Source organism: Microcaecilia unicolor, chromosome 6, assembly GCF_901765095.1.
Source record: "Microcaecilia unicolor chromosome 6, aMicUni1.1, whole genome shotgun sequence".
NCBI classification, from domain to species: Eukaryota; Metazoa; Chordata; class Amphibia; order Gymnophiona; family Siphonopidae; genus Microcaecilia; species Microcaecilia unicolor.
The window spans coordinates 73695544-73717118 of NC_044036.1; the positions used below are offsets into that span (position 1 = coordinate 73695544).

General features: G+C 43.4%; 1 protein-coding gene across 2 annotated transcripts in view; it reads left to right on the top strand.

Annotated features, from left to right (window-relative positions):
* Positions 1-21575, top strand: part of FNBP1L (formin binding protein 1 like) — a 250502-nt gene that overhangs the window by 181599 nt on the left and 47328 nt on the right. For both annotated transcript variants that reach the window (XM_030205455.1, XM_030205454.1), the window contains exon 9: positions 6587-6790. In XM_030205455.1, the coding sequence (XP_030061315.1) occupies positions 6587-6790 (204 nt within the window). The remainder of the gene's footprint in view (positions 1-6586; positions 6791-21575) is intronic.

Consider the following 21575-nt stretch of genomic DNA (forward strand, 5'->3'; position numbering starts at 1 on the left):
GGAGCTCATGTCGATGGGCTCCACACTCAAGGAAGCTGGTCCCTCCAGGAACGCGATCTACAGATCAATCTTCTGGAGTTACGAGCGATCTGGAACGCTCTGAAGGCTTTCAGAGATCGGCTGTCCCACCAAATTATTCAAATTCAGACAGACAACCAGGTTGCCATGTATTATGTAAACAAGCAGGGGGGCACCGGATCTCGCCCCCTGTGTCAGGAAGCCGTCAGCATGTGGACCTGGGCTCGCCGGAACGGCATGGTGCTCCAAGCCACATATTTGGCAGGCGTAAACAACAGTCTGGCCGACAGGTTGAGCAGGATTATGCAACCTCACGAGTGGTCGCTCAACTCCCGAGTGGTGCGCCAGATCTTCCAAGCGTGGGGCACCCCCTTGGTGGATCTCTTCGCATCTCGAGCAAACCACAAAGTCCCTCAGTTCTGTTCCAGGCTTCAGGCCACCGGCAGACTGGCATCGGATGCCTTCCTCCTCGATTGGGGGGAGGGCCTGCTGTATGCTTATCCTCCCATTCCTCTGGTGGGGAAGACTTTGTTGAAACTCAAGCAAGACCGAGGCACCATGATCCTGATTGCTCCTTTTTGGCCGCGTCAGATCTGGTTCCCTCTTCTTCTGGAGTTATCCTCCGAAGAACCGTGGAGATTGGAGTGTTTTCCGACCCTCATCACGCAGGACGAAGGGGCTCTTCTGCATCCCAACCTCCGGTCCCTGGCTCTCACGGCCTGGATGTTGAGGGCGTAGACTTTGCCTCTTTGGGTCTGCCAGAGGGTGTCTCCCGCATCTTGCTTGCTTCCAGGAAAGACTCCACTAAGAGAAGTTACTTCTTTCATTGGAGGAGGTTTGCCGTCTGGTGTGACAGCAAGGCCCTAGACCCTCGCTCTTGTCCTACACAGACCCTGCTTGAATACCTTCTGCACTTGTCTGAGTCTGGTCTCAAGACCAACTCTGTAAGAGTTCACCTTAGTGCAATCAGTGCATACCATTACCATGTGGAAGGTAAGCCGATCTCAGGACAGCCTTTAGTTGTTCGCTTTATGAGAGGTTTGCTTTTGTCAAAGCCCCCTGTCAAGCCTCCTACAGTGTCATGGGATCTCAATGTCGTTCTCACCCAGCTGATGAAACCTCCTTTTGAGCCACTGAATTCCTGCCATCTGAAGTACTTGACCTGGAAGGTCATTTTCTTGGTGGCAGTTACTTCAGCTCGTAGAGTCAGTGAGCTTCAGGCCCTGGTAGCCCAGGCCCCTTACACCAAATTTCATCACAACAGAGTAGTCCTCCGTACTCACCCTAAGTTTCTGCCAAAGGTCGTGTCGGAGTTCCATCTGAACCAGTCAATTGTCTTGCCAACATTCTTTCCCCGTCCTCATTCCTGCCCTGCTGAACGTCAGCTGCACACTTTGGACTGCAAGAGAGCATTGGCCTTCTACTTGGAGCGGACACAGCCCCACAGACAGTCCGCCCAATTGTTTGTTTCTTTTGACCCCAATAGGAGGGGAGTGGCTGTAGGGAAACGCACCATATCCAATTGGCTAGCAGATTGCATTTCCTTCACTTACGCCCAGGCGGGGCTGGCTCTTGAGGGTCATGTCACGGCTCATAATGTTAGAGCCATGGCTGCGTCGGTAGCCCACTTGAAGTCAGCCTCCATTGAAGAAATTTGCAAAGCTGCGACGTGGGCTTCTGTCCACACATTCACATCCCATTACTGCCTGCAGCAGGATACCCGACGCGACAGTCGGTTCGGGCAGTCAGTTCTTCAGAACCTGTTTGGGCTTTAGGATCCAACTCCACCCCCCGAGGGCCCTGTTTGTTCTGTTCCAGGCTACACTCTCAGTTAGTTGGTAAATTTTTTTAGGTCAATTTCTGTTATGTCCTCGCCGTTGCGAGGCCCAATTGACCATGGTTGTTGTTTTGAGTGAGCCTGGGGGCTAGGGATACCCCATCAGTGAGAACAAGCAGCCTGCTTGTCCTCGGAGAAAGCGAATGCTACATACCTGTAGAAGGTATTCTCCGAGGACAGCAGGCTGATTGTTCTCACAAACCCGCCCGCCTCCCCTTTGGAGTTGTGTCTTCCCTTCAGAGTTTTGTCTTGCTACATACTGGACTGGCCGGCTCGAGCCGGTTTCGGGCGGGAAGACGGCCGCGCATGCGCGCGAGGGCTAGCAAAGGACTTTGCTAGTGAAGATTCCGATTGGAGGGGCTGCCGTGGACGTCACCCATCAGTGAGAACAATCAGCCTGCTGTCCTCGGAGAATACCTTCTACAGGTATGTAGCATTCGCTTTAATGCATTCTTTAAATTATAATTTTTAGGCAGCAGTGTGTGAAAAATGTAAAAGAATGTGAAAGACTTTTGTAAGTCACTGTATGTTACAGGCCTTGACCATGTTCTTTGACAGCTTAATTGCATATTCACTGAAAAATACTCTCTTAAATTTATTTAAACCCCCTACTAGTACATTTCATGGCTAGCCCACTATTCATCATACTATTGGAAAGTGTAAACAATTATTCCCTAATAGCTCATTCCACATCACACAGTTTTACACATTTCTGCATTATCTCCTTTTGGTCATCTCTTCTGCAAGTTGAAGAATCCTCAACTGTTTAACTTTGATTTACAAGTATGCAGTTCCATCCCCTTAACCATTTTGGTTGCTCTATCCAGTGCTTTTCTAGTTCTGGCATTTGTTTTTTGAAATGCGGCAACTAGAAAAGCCCACAGCATTCAAGGTGTGGATTAAAACAGAGATGTCACTTTATTCCTTTCCAAATAATTCTGAATGACCTGTTACTGCTGAGTATTTCAGAGCATTCACAAAGACCTGTAAGGTTCTTTTCCTGGGTGGTAACGCCTAATATGAAACTCAACATTGTGCATGTATAGTTGAGATTATTTTTCCATATATGCATCATGTTGCCCTCGTTCACATATAAATTTAGATGCCCAGTTATTCATTGCAGCAGTTTTTCCTCTTCCTCAGTCTGCTCATGTTTTTAACTACTTCTGAATCATTTTGTTTCATCTGCAGATGAGATCACATCAGTGATTGCTTAATTTTCAAGATGGTGAATGCATTGCTAAAAAGACTGATCCCCGGGCACTCCATTATTCATTTCTCTCCATTGAGAAGACGGTCCCACTCTCTGTTTCTTCCTTTTACCTAGTTACTAATCCACAATAGGACAATGTCTCCTTTCCAACAGTGGTTTGTTTCTTGAGTTTCTCATGAGAAGCTTTATCAAACTTCTTCTGAAAAGCCTTCTGATGTAAGCCCAACTTCATTCTGCTAGGGCACATTTCTATTTTGGGTTCTTTTTAAAACAAAATATTCATAGTTGTTTTCTTCTTTTTCTTTTGGAAAGAGAACTGTTAGCTAGGGAGTCCCACTTGTGTGGCTGATTTTCTTACTTCTCACTTTCAGAAACCTAAGTAGCTTACCTGTAACAGATGTTCACCTTGGACAGCAAGATAATTTGGATTTTTTTTCTTTTTAGATTTAATTACTTGTGTTTTCCAAATCTGGGCTCAAGGCAAGTTACAATCATGTACACGTATCTGCCTGTCCAAAGAGGACTTACAATCTAAATTTGTACCGAGGATTTGAACTCCTGCTTCTCTAGTTGTCAGCCTTCTATTCCACTCCATAATCATAATCAGCTACACGTATTCTCTGGCCTACCTACATATAAGAACTAAGTAAGCCAGTGCTCTGTAGGAAGCATTTCTAGGCTTTTCCAGACAGCTGTGGAAATACTTTACATAAGTAATGCCACACTGGGAAAAGACCAAGGTCCATCGAGCCCAGCATCCTATCCACGACAGCGACCAATCCAGGCCAAGGGCACCTGGCAAGCTTCCCAAACATACAAACATTCTATACATGTTATTCCTGGAATTGTGGATTTTTCCCAAGTCCATTTAGTAGTGGTTATGGACTTGTCCTTTAGGAAACCGTCTAACCCCTTTTTAAACTCAGCCAAGCTAACCGCCTTCACCATGCTCTCCGGCAACAAATTCCAGAGTTTAATTACGCGTTGGGTGAAGAAAATTTTTCTCCGATTTGTTTTAAATTTACTACACTGTAGTTTCATCGCATGCCCCCTAGTCCTAGTATTTTTGGAAAGCGTGAACAGACGCTTCACATCCACCTGTTCCACTCCACTCATTATTTTATATACCTCTATCATGTCTCCCCTCAGCCGTCTCTTCTCCAAGCTGAAAAGTCCTAGCCTCCTTAGTCTTTCTTCATAGGGAAGTTGTCCATCCCCGCTATCATTTTAGTCGCCCTTCGCTGCACCTTTTCCAGTTCCACTATATCTTTCTTGAGATGCGGTGACCAGAATTGAACACAATACTCAAGGTGCGGTCGCACCATGGAGCGATATAACGGCATTATAACATCCTCACACCTGTTTTCCATACCTTTCCTAATAATGCCCAACATTCTATTCGCTTTCCGAGCCGCAGCAGCACACTGAGCAGAAGGTTTCAGTGTATTATCGACGACGACACCCAGATCCCTTTCTTGGTCCTTAACTCCTAACGTGGAACCTTGCATGACGTAGCCATAATGCGGGTTCTTTTTTCCCAAATGCATCACCTTGCACTTGCTCACATTAAACATCATCTGCCATCTAGCCGCCCAGTCTCCCAGTCTCGTAAGGTCCTTCTGTAATTTTTCACAATCTTGTCGCGAGTTAACGACTTTGAATAACTTTGTGTCATCAGCAAATTTAATTACCTCGCTAGTTACTCCCATCTCTAAATCATTTATAAATATATTAAAAAGCAGCGGTCCTAGCACAGACCCCTGAGGAACCCCACTAACTACCCTTCTCCATTGTGAATACTGCCCATTTAACCCCACTCTCTGTTTCCTATCCTTCAACCAGTTTTTAATCCACAATAGGACTTTTCCTCCTATCCCATGACCCTCCAATTTCCTCTGTAGCCTTTCATGAGGTACCTTGTCAAACGTCTTTTGAAAATCCAGATACACAATATCAACTGGCTCCCCTTTGTCCACGTGTTTGTTTACTCCTTCAAAGAATTGAAGTAAATTGGTCAGGCAAGATTTCCCCACACAAAAGCCGTGCTGACTCGGTCTCAGTAATCCATGTCCTTGGATGTGCTCTGTAATTTTGTTTTTAATAATAGCCTCTACCATTTTCCCCGGCACCGACGTCAGACTCACTGGTCTATAATTTCCCGGATCTCCCCTGGAACCTTTTTTAAAAATGGGTGTTACATTGGCCACCCTCCAATCTTCTGGTATCATTGCATGGCATTGCCCGCTTTTGTAAGGCTGATTATACAGTCCATGAAGAACACCATTTACACAAGTAAGTAATTTGATTTTCCTGGGAGATGGCTCTCTCATTCTCCCTGTCTCCTCAGCTCGAAACCTTGGGGTCATCTTTGACTCTTCTCTCTCCTTCTCTGCTCATATCCAGCAGATTGCCAAGACCTGTCGTTTCTTTCTTTACAACATCCGTAAAATCCGCCCCTTTCTTTCTGAGCACTCTACCAAAACCCTCATCCACACCCTTGTCACCTCTCGTTTAGACTACTGCAATCTGCTTCTTGCTGGCCTCCCACTTAGTCACCTCTCCCCTCTCCAGTCAGTTCAAAACTCTGCTGCCCGTCTCGACTTCCGCCAGGGTCACTTTACTCGTACTACCCCTCTCCTGAAGACCCTTCACTGGCTCCCTATCCGTTTTCGCATCCTGTTCAAACTTCTTCTACTAACCTATAAATGTACTCACTCTGCTGCTCCCCAGTATCTCTCCACACTCGTCCTTCCCTACACCCCTTCCTGTGCACTCCGCTCCATGGATAAATCCTTCTTATCTGTTCCCTTCTCCACTACTGCCAACTCCAGACTTCGCGCCTTCTGTCTCGCTGCACCCTACGCCTGGAATAAACTTCCTGAGCCCGTACGTCTTGCCCCATCCTTGGCCACCTTTAAATCTAGACTGAAAGCCCACCTCTTTAACATTGCTTTTGACTCGTAACCACTTGTAACCACTCGCCTCCACCTACCCTCCTCTCTTCCTTCCCGTTCACATTAATTGATTTGATTTGCTTACTTTATTTATTTTTTTGTCTAATAGATTGTAAGCTCTTTGAGCAGGGACTGTCTTTCTTCTATGTTTGTGCAGCGCTGCGTATGCCTTGTAGCGCTAGAGAAATGCTAAATAGTAGTAGTAGTAGTGTATAAACATTTAATTTTAACATGTGTACTTAATTCGTGGACTTAGCAGGTTCAAAGTCTATGAGTACAACATACGCTGTACCTGTGGATTTTGCAGGTCAGATTTTCAAAAGGAAACCCTACAGGGGGTTTCCATTTGAAAATGAGTTTGCATTCTTATACTCTCTGTTGGTAATGGAAGATTGCTGTCAGCAAAGCCCAGTGTCCCACAACAAAGGCCCTGGACTGAATATTGAACAAAACAGCAATACAAGATTGCAGTACACAATACCTAAAAGCTTGCCAATATAGTTACATTCTTGTATCCTTTGAGTATATATTTATCCTTATCAGAATTTTTTGCTGTGTAATCAGGACTCTCAAATAGTGGTGGACTCATTTAAATCTGGCTTTGAGCCGCCCGGAGATTTTCCCTTTGAAGATTATAGCCAGCATATCTACCGAGCTGTTTCTGACGGAACCATCAGTACACCAAAACAAGAAGGAATGAGAGGCGACCCCAAGTCTACTGTGGGCAAGGCAAAAGGCAAGCTGTGGCTTTTTGGAAAGAAACCAAAGGTAAAACCTATTCATTCCTTTGCCCTACTGCTTTATGCCTAATGAAGACTTTCATACGCTGCAATTTTTATGAAAAGACTGGTCCAGACATTGCACATTAAGGAACTACTTTGACAATGGGTGTTTTCTGAAATCGTTAAATTACTTGAGGTCAATATTCAGTTATGCATTTGAAATTTTCCATTGGACTGCATGACTTATTTATTTATTGCATTTGTATCCCACATTATCCCACCTATTTGCAGACTCAATGTGGCTTACATAGTATTGTTAACATAGTTATTCCAATATGTTAGGTACAGTGAGTATTGTGAAGAGATTAATTAAGGGAAGAAAGGAGGAGGAAGGGATTTATTAGGTTAATTATAGGAGGTGGTCTTTCATAACTGAATGGGTTGGTTAAGTGGATTAGTGGGGTTGTAGGTTCTCATTGTAGGCCTTGTTGAAGAAATAAGTCTTCAGAGATTTGCGAAAGATATTTGTTTCGTTGATTGTTTTCAGGTCTCTGGGTAGTGCGTTCCATCTCTGCATGCTCATGTATTCATGTATGAATATTGACCTCAAGTAAAGACAGTTAAGTTAAAGACAGTTTGAAATCATATGTATTTTCCACAGTGCTATCTATTTACATAGCACTGTTGAATATTATGTATACGTTAGAACATCTTAGATTTTCCAGATATCCCTGCTATCTGTGCAGGCTGCTTGGATGGCTAACTTTTATATGCTTAGCAGCTGAATATCGCCACCTAAATGTACAAGTTACACCCTTTAGAGTATCTGATCCTGGAATTCCCCAGATCCCGCCTCCCTTTTCAGTGGATAATTATAATTTTGGTTGTAACATAACTTAATATCAAGATTTATATTCCGCTAATACATTTGCAGTTGCAAGCGGATTACAAATTAAAAAGAAACCAGCACAGTATCTGGGAATTACACAGTTAGATAGTGAGTATTAAAAGCATTTATACCAGTATTCCTTGAAGCATAGTTAGATAGAAATTATAAAGATAATGATTTTATATAGCCAAAATAATCCATTCAAGTGCTTTTGAATATCGACTTCTGCATGTTTAATGGATATTACATTTGAATTGTTCAGACTTTGCTATGAACACACTACAGACATCCTCCCAGTTTTGTGAGTGATTACAATCTATCCTGTTTTGGACTTGTGTTCTTTTCACGTTTGATCATTTTCAAAGTGGTTCCTAATGAGTTTATTGAACAGTAGAATAGAAAATGAATCCCAAGGACTATAAACATTAAATGCAATTTTGTATCTTTTATAGATAGACTAGACTAGATGAAACCAATGATTGATATCGGAATAAATTTCGAATAAAAGAGTGAGAGGCAGTGGCATACCCATGGGAGGGGCCTGGTCTGCCCTGCCCTCCCACTTTTGGCTCAGGCCCCCTCCACAACTGGAATACCTTTTGACTGGCTGTTGTGGATGCACAATCTCCACCAGCCAATGAGATCCGCTACCGGAACTGTCCCAGTGCTGCCTCAGGAGGAAAGACGTTGGTGGTCTCCCTTTCTTCCGCCATCAGCACTCCTCCCACATGCTCAGTTTGCACATAAACTGAGTATGGTCAAGGAGTGCCAATGTCGGTTGCAGGAGGGGAGGCTGCTGACCCTACTAAGGCAGCACTGGGGTAGTTCTGACAGCGGATCTCATCGGCTGGTGGGGATGGAGCATCCCCAACAGCAAAGGTAAGGAATGTGGTGGGGGGATTAAATGTGTTGCCGCCCCCCCCCCCCCCACCTCAGTCCATCCCTGGGCCCCTCTAAAAATCCGTGCTGGCTATACTCCTGTAGTGAGGTAACTTGGTGAGGAGAGGGAGGAGCCGTGATTTACTGATGAATTTTCTTCTACCTTCTATTTTAATTTACTAACTGAAGTCTTGTAGTATATATGTTGTGTTAATTAGTGTATAGTTACTTTCCACTCCTTGTGAGAAATATATTTGCAGTTGGATATCATGTTGTCTTGTTGATTTGCGTTTTTAGCACTTGAGGAGCAAGGTTGTGTGTTCTCAGTATAACTGCCTTATGGTCTGACTATGGAAGTCTCATTGATGGTCCAGATTGCTGTTTTGAATTTTTGTGCCTCTTAAAATTTAGTGGCAACTACAGAAAGCATGAGTTTTGTTGCCTTCGTTTAAGTGTGTGGTATCTGTGTTACTCCACTTTTAAAGGTAATAAATCAAAGCATAGAGAATAAAATAAGATGATACCTTTTCTATTTGATTATCTTTTATTTTCTGTGTTTTGATTTATTTCTATTTATTGCCTTTGTTAAGAATGGTAAGAGATCCTGTAGTAGGAAGGGCCTGTAAGAATGTTAGAATCTGCTTTCCAGCCTTTTAAAGTGCAATAAAGTTTTGCAGTTACTGTGCATTAGTGTGCAAAAATTAATACACGGTAACTGCAAAGCCAGTATTGTAACTGTTGGGGGCACCTAGCATCTTCCCATTTAGTTACCGCACAAAAAAATCCAACCTTGTATCCAGGGGGCGGTAGTTGCATCCATGGCTATTTATCCTGGTGAAAGCGTGTGGTAAATTACAGTGTGCAGACTGCAAAGTGTTGTCCATGCCCATTTCTCGCTCCATAACAGGATATGCAGTTAACACATCAGATAGAAGCAGTTGAAATTTGTCTGGTGGAGAAAGCTGCACAAATTGGAGCACACACTCTCTCAGGAGCTTGTCTTGAGCCACAAGCTTTGGAAGAACTTTTGCCAGACTGGAAGGGGCAAGGGTATCTCAACAACTAGAACTCAGTAACTCCATCCCCCAGCTACATGGATCAGAATCTCTTTTAATCCAACTTGAAGAGGAGAAGCCAATCTGGCTGCTCATGGTATACAGAGCACCTCGTAACAACACATTATCTGTGCAAGAACTCCTAGACCTGATTACTAAAGTGACCCTGAATTACCCTAGGTTGGTGATCATGGGAGTCTTCAATCTACACATCAAAACCCCAGATACCACCACAGCTGCCTTTCTGGACACGATGACAGCACTAGGATTTACACAGGTGATCAATTCTCCAACCCACGAAAAGGGTCACATACTAGACCTGGTGTTCTACAAAGGGGTGGATATCTCAGAATTCTGGGATAACAGAATTGAAATAACATCCCTATCATGGTCAGACCATTTTCTAATCAAATTCTCCCTAAGTGACCACCTGAAACAAATGGCACTTCCCAGAGTTTGGAAGGAGATCAGAGAGAAAAAAAAGCTGACCGCTGAGAATTTCCTAGAGGCCTTGGACTATCCACATGTAGATGAAAAGACAACAGTGTCAGAACAAGTTCTCATCTGGAATACACACTTAGCCAAGACCTTAGAGAAAACAGCACCACTAAAAAAGATCTTATGCCCCACTCACAAACGCTCACCTTGGTTTTCTCCAGAACTTCGGATCCTTAAACGTGAAGGACGAAAACTGGAAAGGAGATGGCGCAAATCTCGCCTGGACGAAGACAGACTAAACTGTAGGAAGCACATGGCAAAGTACCGCCAAGCATTAACAGCAACCAAAAAACAGTATTTCTCTCAATGCATTGCACAGGCTGCCAATTCAACCAAGCAGTTGTTCAGTATAGTAAACAGCCTACTGCAGCCCCCACAACAGAACCAGCCTGCCCAGTCTAAACTGAATTGCAGTGATTTTGCTGCATACTTTGCCAACAAAATTAAAAGTCTCCACCAGGATTTACAGGCAATCCCATCCAGTGACCAACCAGTCAACCAGGGGTACACAAACTTGCTCCCTCCTAACAGAGACAGATGGAACACTTTTAACCTAATGACAGAGGAGAGCCTTGACAAACTCCTAAGAGACCTTCGACCAACTACCTGCTCCCTCGATCCCTGCCCATCAAAGATAGTGCTGCAGGCAAGTATGGGCCCTATAGAAGGCGCCACAAAAATTGTGAACACCTCTCTTTCTAATGGGCAACTACCAACAGCATTAAAAAGGGCAGCGGTTCGCCCTCTGCTGAAGAAAAACAACCTTGACCAGGACAAACTTGAAAGTTACAGGCCAGTATCCAACATCCCATTTCTAGGGAAACTCATAGAACAAGCAGTCTGTGTTCAACTTAATGAATGGCTAGAAAAGAGTAACTGGCTAGATCCATGTCAATCTGGATTCAGGCCCGGTTATGGAACAGAAACGGTCCTCGTATCCCTACTAGATGATCTTCACAGAAACCGAGACGGATTCGCCTCGATGTTAGTACTGCTAGATTTATCAGCAGCTTTTGACACTGTGGATCATGATATCTTCCTAGCACGATTGACAGAAACAGGTATCAAAGTTCACGGGGGCGTGTCGGGAGCATAGCGAAGGCGGGACTGGGGCGTGCCTAACACATGGGCGTCCTCGGCCGATAATGGAAAAAAGAAGGGCATCCCTGACGAGCACTTGGCCGACTTTACTTGGTCCATTTTTTCTTGTGACCAAGCCTCAAAAAGGTGCCCAAACTGACCAGATGACCACCAGAGGGAATATGGGATGAGCTCCCCTTACTCCCCCAGTGGTCACTAACCCCCTCCCACCATAAAAAAAAAAACCTTTAAAAATATTTTTTGCCAGCCTCAAATGTCATATCCAGCTCCCTGACAGCAGTATGCAGGTCCCTGGAGCAGTTTTAGTGGGTGCAGTGCACTTCAGGTAGGCGGACCCAGGCCCATTTCCCCCCCCCCCCCCCCCCCACCTGATAACACTTGTGGTGGTAAATGTGAGCCCTTCAAAACCCACCAGAAACCCACTGTACCCACATGTAGGTGCCCCCCTTCACCCCTTAGGGCTATGGTAGTGTTGTACAGTTGTGGAAGTGGGTTTGGAGGGGGGCTCAGCACACAAGGTAAGGGAGCTATGCACCTGGGAGCAATTTGTGAAGTACACTGCAGTGCCCCCTAGGGTGCCCGGTTGGTGTCCTGGCATGTGAGGAGGACCAGTGCACTACGAATGCTGGCTCCTCCCACGGCCAAATGGCTTGGATTTGGTCGTTTCTGAGATAGGCATCCTCGGTTTCCATTATCGCTGAAAACTGGGGATGACCATGTCTAAGGTCGACCTAAATGTTGAGATTTGGGCGTTCTCGACCGTATTATTGAAACAAAAGATGGACGCCCATCTTGTTTCGATAATACGGGTTTCCCCACTCCTTCGTGAGGACATCCTGCGAGGACACCCTCAGGAAAACTTGGGCACCCCGTTCGATTATGCCCCTCTTAGTGTCTCTTAAATGGGTGGCGGTAAGTGCTCACATATGAAATATATTGTCCTATCAAGTCATGCAGGAGGACACTCGACTGTAATAATTGTATAATTAAAAAATGATGGAGAGAAAAAAAAAAAAAGACCTTGGGAGAACAAAGGTGTGGTAATCCTACTATATAAATGAAGAGTGACCGACGTGCCGCGCATGCATAGAACAGCGCAGCATAGACATGCATAGACAGCTTCATTCTGTTTCTGAGTCTGACGTCCTGCACGTACAACGTGCAGCGACGTCAGACTCAAAAGAAACTTTCGTCGGCGCCAGCTTCGGTGGAAAAATGAAAGGACCTCGGCTTGGCTGGCGGGGGTTGGGGGTCCCCCGCCAGCTGACGGAATTCTTTAAAGGCAGCCGGCAGGGGCAGGAGGACACGGACCTCGGCTGGCGGGGGTTGGGGTCCCCCGCCAGCGAAGGTAGGCGAGCAACGGAGGGGGAGGGTTGGCAATGGCGGCGGCGGCGGGGGGGGGGCTATAATGTGCCCCCTCACTCTGGCCCTGGCCCCCCCTACCGCCGCAGTTCAGATACGCCCCTGGTCAGTATATAAAGAAAATATTGCCAGCAGTTATCACTTATCGGTTAAAAAAAAGCTCCATCAAAAATAGAAACTTTCACACATTTGTGAGCCGTGGATATTGCAAAGAAGTGAGCTCTGGTCTTCCCCTGAGGCAGTAAATGGTGATTTGTGAAACAGGGAACTCCTGTTGTGATTTGGATTATAAACTGTGGACAAGTTTATGGTTTCACCTAGTCAGTTAAATCATGTCTGAGACCAATGTTATTATATACTTCATGAATATTTATGGCTGGATATGCTCTAATATACTAAGTTATTGTGATGAGTTTGGAGGACTTTGTGTGAGAGTTTCTGTTTTTGATGAAGTTTTTTGACTGACGATTGGTAAGTGCTGGCAATATTTTCTTTATATACTGATTGCCAAGCCTTTTTTCTCTTGAGGTCTTTTTTTTCCCCATCATTTTTTCATTATACAATTGTTATAGTTGAGTGTCCTCCTGCTTGACATGCTATATTAATGGGACATTATATTTGATAATGTGATTGATTATACCCTGTCTCTTATATATGAGATGGTAAGTGCTCCCATGTAAGTTTTTAAAATGGCTTCAGGCTAATGCTAATGTTAGTGCATGACCAGAAACTCAGGGGTCCTTTTACTAAGGTGCGCTGAAAAATGGCCTATGCTAATGTAGGCGTGTGTTTTGGACGTGCACGGATCCATTTTTCAGTGCACCTGTAAAAATGGCTTTTGGTTGGGGGGGGGGGGGGGCAAAAATGGATGTGTGGCATAATGAAAATTGGCGCGCATCCATTTTGGGTCTGAGACCTTACCGCCACCCATTCACTTAGTAGTAAGGGCTCACGCGTTAACCGGGCGGTAATCGTCTACATGTGTACAATGCCGATTACTGCCTGGTTAGCGCTGTGCACCAGAAAATAAAATATATTTTCCAGCGCGCATAAAAAATGAAATTACTGCCTGGGCCACGTGGTAACTGGGCGGTAGTTCCGAATTGGCGCGCATTGGGCACACATACGCTCCTAAGCGGCTTAGTAAAAGGGCCCCTCAAGAAATAGAAAAATGTCTCTCTTATGGCCATACTGCAAATGGGTTTAGCGCACAGGAAAGATCCACGTTAGAATGTGCTAAGCCCATTTGGCAACACAGCTTAGTAAAAGGGCTCCAAAATGAGAGAATTCTGTTCAGATTTTAATTCTAGCGGCAGTTCATTCCATAAAAAAAGGGAACGGTCTCTCCAGAGAAATATCTTTTGCAAGTTGTTGAAAACTGAACTGCTTTTACTGGTGGTATAAACACATGCTCTTTACCATCCCTTTATCATATTTCTGAGAAATAAGAAAGAAATTGAAGTAGCGCCTTCAAAATAACCTGTCCCTGATGAGGATGAAGTAGATGCTTAGAAAGGTGACTTAATCCGTTTTCCTTTATCAGTTTTATTAAAAATGTGTTGCAACAGAGCTAAGTAAAAGTCCTCTAATTGGAAATGTGCACAGAGGATTTTATAACATTATTATACAACACTGTTCACCTTCATAGGCTGAAAACGAAGCCCTTTGTCCCTTTCTTTTCTGCATGCCTCTTGATTCCTTTCAGCTCCTGCTGATCCTCCCATCCCATGCTAAACTGCAATAGAGAGCAGCTCTCAAAGTGCAGCTACCATGATAGGAAGGCAACTAGAAATTTCTAGATGTTGCATGGTTGCACTGCTTTTTTTCCTGGTCTTTCTCTTTTTATAAAGGGAGAGGGGGAGCGGGAGGAAAGCAAGGTGTGTCCTACGTATTATAGTCACACCACCTGTTAGCCAAAGTGCCACTGAAGACTTAGTTCTTTTTTTGCTTTACTCAGATTTTACACAAATCAATATGCTGTATGCTTTGGGGTTTGAATAAAATTCAGCATAGCAGCAGCCTAACTTCTATAGCTTTGTGGAGGGGCAGTTTTACTTCAGCTTGTCTAAGGGGCCCTTTTACAAAGGTGTGCTGAAAAATGGCTTGCGGTAGTGTAGACGCGTGTTTTGAGAGCGCGTAAAATCATTTTTCAGCGCACCTGTAAAAAATGCCTTTTTCAAATTTTTGCCAAAAATGAATGTGCGGCAAAATGAAAATTGCTGCGCTTCTATTTTGAGTCTGAGACCTTACCGCCAGCCATTGACATAGCAGTAAGGTCTCACACGGTAACCAGGCGTTAATGGTCTACACGCGTAAAATGCCAATTACCACCTGATTACTGCCCGCGCGCCAGAAAATAAAAATATTTTCCAGCGCACGTAACGGAATAGTGTCAAAAATGAAAGTACCAAAAGGGTCAAGTGGTAGCCAGGCAGTAACTTAAAATTGACGCGTGTAGTTGGCTACGCGGCTTAGTAAAAGGACCTCTAAATGTTGTTCCTCTGCCTGGCTAAAAGGAAATGTGGCTTCCAGAGAGTGCCTGCTTTTTCCTGGGTCAAAAAGAGACACTCCCCAGGCTTTGCTTAGACTGGGGTAGTGGAAGAGCGTGCACTCATTCACTTTGGAAAGGTCCATGTGCTATTTTACACCTCGCTTAGCCACCAGCACTATTCCCCAGGGCAGAGCACACACGCCTCTAGCGTGCATACATTTTGGGTTCTAATTTTCAAAGCAAAACAAGGTAAGCGATTTCCTTTAGAAAATTCACTGCAGTGTACGCAGGCTAAAATTGCCTGCGTATATGGCAATCAATGCGAATTATTCAAAATGGCCATGTAATGGATAAAGCTAGAAGAATTTCCAAATATTTGGAACACCAGTATCTTCTCTGTAATGATGAAATAAAAAGTGGATGACCGTGGGAGACTGTACATCAAGAGCTAAAATGCTGTAGAGGCGTATCACCTATATTTTATTACATTCCTTAAATTTGAGAAGCTGTTTCTTTATCCTACCCCTAAAGGAAATTCTTAAGGTAACTATCACACTAGACATGTGTCTGTTGGTCTGTACAATACATGTGCATAGATGTGACCGAGGCAGGAAGGCCTACAGCTGTGTTATTGCTGGCTGGGCCCAGTGTAATTTATTACTACAGCCATCAAGCCCAGGGTTAGAAAAATGGGAACCAGGGCAGAAACTAAATTTCTGATGCCAGATGTCCTGATGCTTTACCAAGAGGACCCTGGCACTTGTCCTGCTTCCTCTAAAACTGGTCCTGGCAGCCTCCATTGTATTCAGATCTAGCGCATTCATATTCATTGTGAGTATCCCGAAAATCTGACTGGCTAGGTGTGTCTCAAGGACTAGGTTGAGAACCGCTGGCCTAAGCAAACCAGGGCATAAAGACTTCAGATCAATCACATGACTCTGAAGAGTGAACTCAGAAGGAAATTTTAAAATGAGGGGGCTAGTAGTAATAAATGCACATTTTTATTTTACAAAAGTGTCAAATAACTAAACTATTTTAGGGAACAAGGTGAGGAAAGTTGAATTAGACAAGAGAGAAATAGAAAAGTTATTGTAAAGAATCTAGCGAGTACTCTTGACGGTACTGAGAGCTTCCTTAAAATAGAGAGCAACATGGCTGGGACTAGGGCTTTCTCCCAGTCGCTGTTGAGAGGGGAAGGGGTGCCATGCTGTGCTATCGCAATGGCGCCCCAGGTGCTGTATCAGTTCTGGCACTGAAAAGGTGTTTCACTATAAAATGTCTGAAGGATGATTCCCTTGCTCAAGTGGTGCAGTACAGAGCTTTGTATCAACCTTGAAACTCTGAGGTGCCTCTAATAGCCATGGAAGTATCTGTGGCTGACCCAATAGATAAGACTTTGAGCGTTATGTAATCAAACTTCCTTTGTTAGCAATTTGAAGGTATTGCTTTTCATGTAGATTCTGTTATGGATTTTGTGCAGGGCTGGCATTGCACCCATTCCCTGAGTCACTTATTGCTATGAGTGTTTTGTGTTGAGCTTCATGCATTTCTTACTCAGAGGTATTTGTTAATTCATTTCCTGTTATCTGGCTTCCCTGCACCCTCTTTCTTTATTTCAATATTAGCCACAATCCTTGCCCCTCCCTCCTGCTAGTTCCTATGCATTCAGTACTCCTAGTGGCTCCCAGTCACCCACATTCTCCAGTGAATCACTACGTTATTATTTGAGTGCCGTAACATGTGGGAAGCCCAGAATTCCTTCTTTTAGAGGCATCAAAAGAAGGGTAAGTTTGTAAAAGGAGATCGAAGACTGCATGGATTTTATGCTTGCTGTGGTTTGATTTTCTCAGTACTCTGTGCTCTCTTACTCAGAGGTTTTCTTTGATGTGATACTTGAGGATTCTGGACTTTGATCTTGGGTTCCCTCACAGCGCTACCTGACTGTTGGCTGGTGGTAGAGAGACAGAGTGGTCATAAAGCCTTATTATTTTTAAATGGATTGATGATGTGCGGCACATTTTAAGTGAGCATTGGATTTGCATTCCTAAAACATGAAACGATACTTCTCAGTCTCATTGGAATGAAGGTACTAAGGTGTGCTAGTGTTTTTAGTGGGTGCTAAAAATTAGTGCAACTAACCGTGTAGATGCCCATAGGAATATTATGGGCATCTAAACAGCGTGTGCTAAAAACGCTAGCACGCCTCTAGCGCAGCTTAGTAAACAGGACCCTAAGGGTTTAATGGTTTCTGCCATAAACATCTGTAGTCTAGAAAACACTGTGGTACTGATGTCGTTTCTTTTACTTTTACAAAGGTATTTTAAGCCTTTATTGATTTCTTGTAAATTTAAATTTTTGGAATGGAAATGAACAATAATCAATTTGAATTACCTCTTCCCAAAGGGAAGGTACTGGTATTTTGGCTAAATGACATTTTCCTTCTGTATTTTACATGAGGAAAATGGCTGTTGTAAAGTTGTATGGGGATATACACATATAAAAAGTACGCACACAGAAAGAGCGCCAGCTTTTACGAGATGGACCCTCTACTTTGGGTGTGGCAGGGATGGAGTTGTGATGTTTAGAAATACTTGCATAAAGTACATGCACACATTTACAACTGTCTTGGAACAGGTGGAACTTTGTGAAGGATTTTTAGAGGAGCCCATTTCAGAAAGGCACATACATTCATACTTTGCCTGCTTAGAACAGATGCATTTTGGAAATTACCCCCTTGGAGGTAATTTTTGCATGTACTTGGTCACATATGAGGTAATTGAGGTAAATGACCTCTTATACTAACTGGTGACAAAGTACATTCAGTGTCATCAAAGTGAGTACTTTGCCAGTGGGCGTGCACAAGGGCGGAGTTTAGGTGCAGTGTGGGCAGAGTTAGCATATACGAGTAGATTGTAAAATGCCTTAATCTATGTGCATACATGTGTAAAGTATACGCCTTCGTTTACACCAACTCTCACAGATGTGAGTGAGTGCATGTACATTCCAGGTGCTTTCTCTGCCGCGTACACTAATATTTTAGAAAGGCAAGTAGACACCTACTTGTCTTTATAAAATAGTACTTAGGTAGGTAGTTTCCCATGGCACCCTGTTACAGAATTAGGCTCAATAGGTTAATCATCAAATGAAACCAATCAGTAATATCATTTATAATGGAAAAATCCACTTTTATGTCACTATTAAAGCAAACAATTTAGAGCATGCCAATGTTCTTTGCTGATGTTCTTATATAACATGATTTAATTTATTCCAATTTCGTGCCTGATGCAGTAAGAGGTTTTCACTTCTTCTAGGTGTAATTGTATGATTGGCTGTTGATGTGTCTATCTATTATTCTTTTTTATAACAATTATCACTCTAAATTAAAAGGAATTGGATCAAAAGTCATGTCTTAAGAATCTTCAGTTACTGTAAGAACTGAAATAGAGAGCCTTTAAGATTTTACCCTTTTTTATCTCCTTGTATCTCTTCAGTGTTGAGAAGAATGACCAGTGCTATTTTGTGGAGAATTAATGATTCAATACCGTTTTGAAATTAAGCTTGTAAATTAATTGTTCTCTATTGCTTGAAGTTATTAAACATGTTTAAACATGGCACTTGATTAGTGTTATTTGAGATATGTGGCTAAAAATGCCAAAGAATATTTGCATCATCATTAAAAACATTGTCAGTCACATGGTGCCATGAACAGATGCAGGTTCTGAGAAGCAGAGCTCCTAAACTTCCCCTCAAATTCCACTATTCCCCTTAGTGTAAAGATTTAAACTGCCTAATACTGCTTGGAAGCACCCCTACCAGAGGAACTTCAGTGATTAGAGATGGTGGTTCAGAAGAATGGCTTCAAAACTGCAAAAAAAAAAAAAAAAAAGACAAGCTATTGGCATTTGTCAAGATAGCTGAACAACATCGTCCTTTTCGCCAGTCGGTCAGCTCCACATGGTTCGCCAGTTGGTCAACTCTGCATGGTCAGCAGAAATTACAGTAGAGGTTATCGTGGCAATGGAGGTCACCCTTAATAAGAAACTACAGTGGAAGCAGTACATGAGCGTTTGGAAAGTTTTGGATTAGAATTTGACAGCCACCAGCAAAGCACCAGTGATTTGGAAGACAAGCTGCAGTCAGGGAACAGCAGTAAGAAAATATGTGAAAGCAGATTGCATACCTGGAAAGTAAAGTAGATGATCTTGAGAACCACTCCCACAGGAAAAACCTGTGTCTAATAGGCTTGCCAGAAAATTTCTTGGAAGAAGACGTAATGGGCTTTTTGGAGGAATGTCTGTCCCAATCGTTGCAGCTAGGGAACCAGCGGGCACCTTGTGTATGGAGAGAGTGAATAGGGTGGGCTCTCCAAGGTAAGAAGGAGTCCATCTTTGTGTGGTGATCTTTAGGTTTCTGAACTTTGTTCACAAGCAAGACACAACTGTTGCTCTCTGTGTGGGGAAAACACTTGACTATAACAAGACGACATGCACAAATGTGGCGTACAGGGAAGCCTATGCCCTGGTCTTTTCAGTGCTTTACCCACCTCATTTAAGAGGAGCAACTCAAATATTGGATTCCCTAGAAGTACCTAAGAATTCCTCTCCATCTGTCAATGTGGTCAGCCTGGCACTTGAGTACCAGCTGACCCAAGGGATAGGGTGTTGGATTCTGGTTAGGCAATGAACAAAGCTGTGCCTGTTGGAACCTAAAATTTCTGGAGTGACCATTTGTTTTTGGAGGGATATATGTTGATTTCCTGCTTGTTCATATTGTTATTTGATGTCACATGTCCCATTTAGAGCCTCCTATGGAGGAATGCGATCATGGGGAACCCCTGAATGTGTTTTTGACTTCTCTGGGCACTGGGGGATGGCTATTGGGTATTGGCAAGAAAGCAGCAGCCTAGTGATTAGTGCAACAGCCTAGTGATTAGTGCAACAGCCTAGCCTTGCCTCACCCTATGCTTGGAACAATCTTCCTCAACCCCTACGCCAAGCCCCCTCCCTACCCATCTTCAAATCTCTGCTTAAAACTCACCTCTTCAAGGCTGCTTTCGGCACCTAACCTTTCGTGAAATATAGTATGCCTTATCAGACGGACTCTACACTTGTCTTTTGACTGTACACTTGTCTTTAGATTGTTTAGATTGTCTTTAGATTGTACACCTGTCTTTTAGATTGTAAGCTCCTTGAGCAGGGACTGTCCTTCCATGTTAAATTGTACAGCGCTGCGTAACCCTAGTAGCGCTTTAGAAATGTTAAGTAGTAGTAGTAGTGATTAGTGCAACAGACTGTGTGACCCAGGTTCAAGTCCCACTTTAGCTCTTTTTTTTTTTTTTTAAATTCTGAGCCTTCTAGAAACAGAAAAAATGCCTATTGTACCTAAATAAGACACCTGTAAGCCTGAAGGCTATTGAAGTGGTGTACTGTAGGTATTTTATCTGTCCTGGAGAGATCGTATTTAAAAAACAAAATAGAGTTATAGTGGTGTTTGCACCTGTGTTTCTTGGTTTACAGGTCCACTGCAATAACCAGTAGTCTAGTCCTCTGTTCTGCAGGGATGCCTGTGTGGCCATATTTTTGAAAATGATGCCAGATGGACGTTCATGTCCCTGGATTTTTGTCATTCAAAAGTTGGATGTTTCACTTCACAAAATGGCTATTCATTTTGGACGTTTTCAGTGCAAAAATATCAATCTCAGTCATAATCGAATAGGAAAGCTAGATATTTTTCCTGTTGATTATGGCTGTGAGATGGACAGATTTTTTTTTTTTTTGGGGGGGGGGGAATGTTATGTGCTGGATGTTTATTTTTGGACTTAGATTATTTTTTTTAAATGCCCCTTCACATTATTATCCAAAGTTATGGCCAACTGTCTGGCACATATAATCCCAACCATCATTCATGAGGCCCAAATAGGGTTTGTTTGAAAGAGAAACACAGTCAAAAATATTAGGAAAATATTGACTTCTTTAGAAGAAGTGAAATGCGTGGAAGGCTTTCTCTGCTGTTTAGTTATGACACTTAGAAGGCTTTTGATCACATTTGGTGGGAATTTATATATGGGATATTAGAGAAATATGATATGTAACAGGATGCTTTGTGGATGCTGTATGCACAGCAAGAATTTAGGTGAATGGGATGGTTTCAGATACGTTTTCCATTTATCGCAGCAAGAGGCATAGATGTCCCTTATCTCACCTTGTTTTTATTTTAACATTAGAACTGCTAATTTGGGAAATTCAAGTAAATCCAGAAATTCAAGGCGCTCGTGTGGGCAGTGAGGAGTTCGAAATAACTGCCTTTGTGTATGATCTATTAGTATATCTATCTGACCCATGGTGGTCTCTGGGCATTATTGAAAAGTTTTACTGAATATGGTGATTTTGGAGTGGAGGAGAAGCCTAAGGGTTAGTGCAGTAGGCTTTGATCCTGGTGATCTGGGTTCGATTCCCACTTTAGCTCTGTGCGGCCTTGGGCGAGTCACTTAACCCTCCATTGCCCTAGGTACAAAAACTTAGATTGTGAACCCTCTAGGGACAGAGAAAGTACCTGC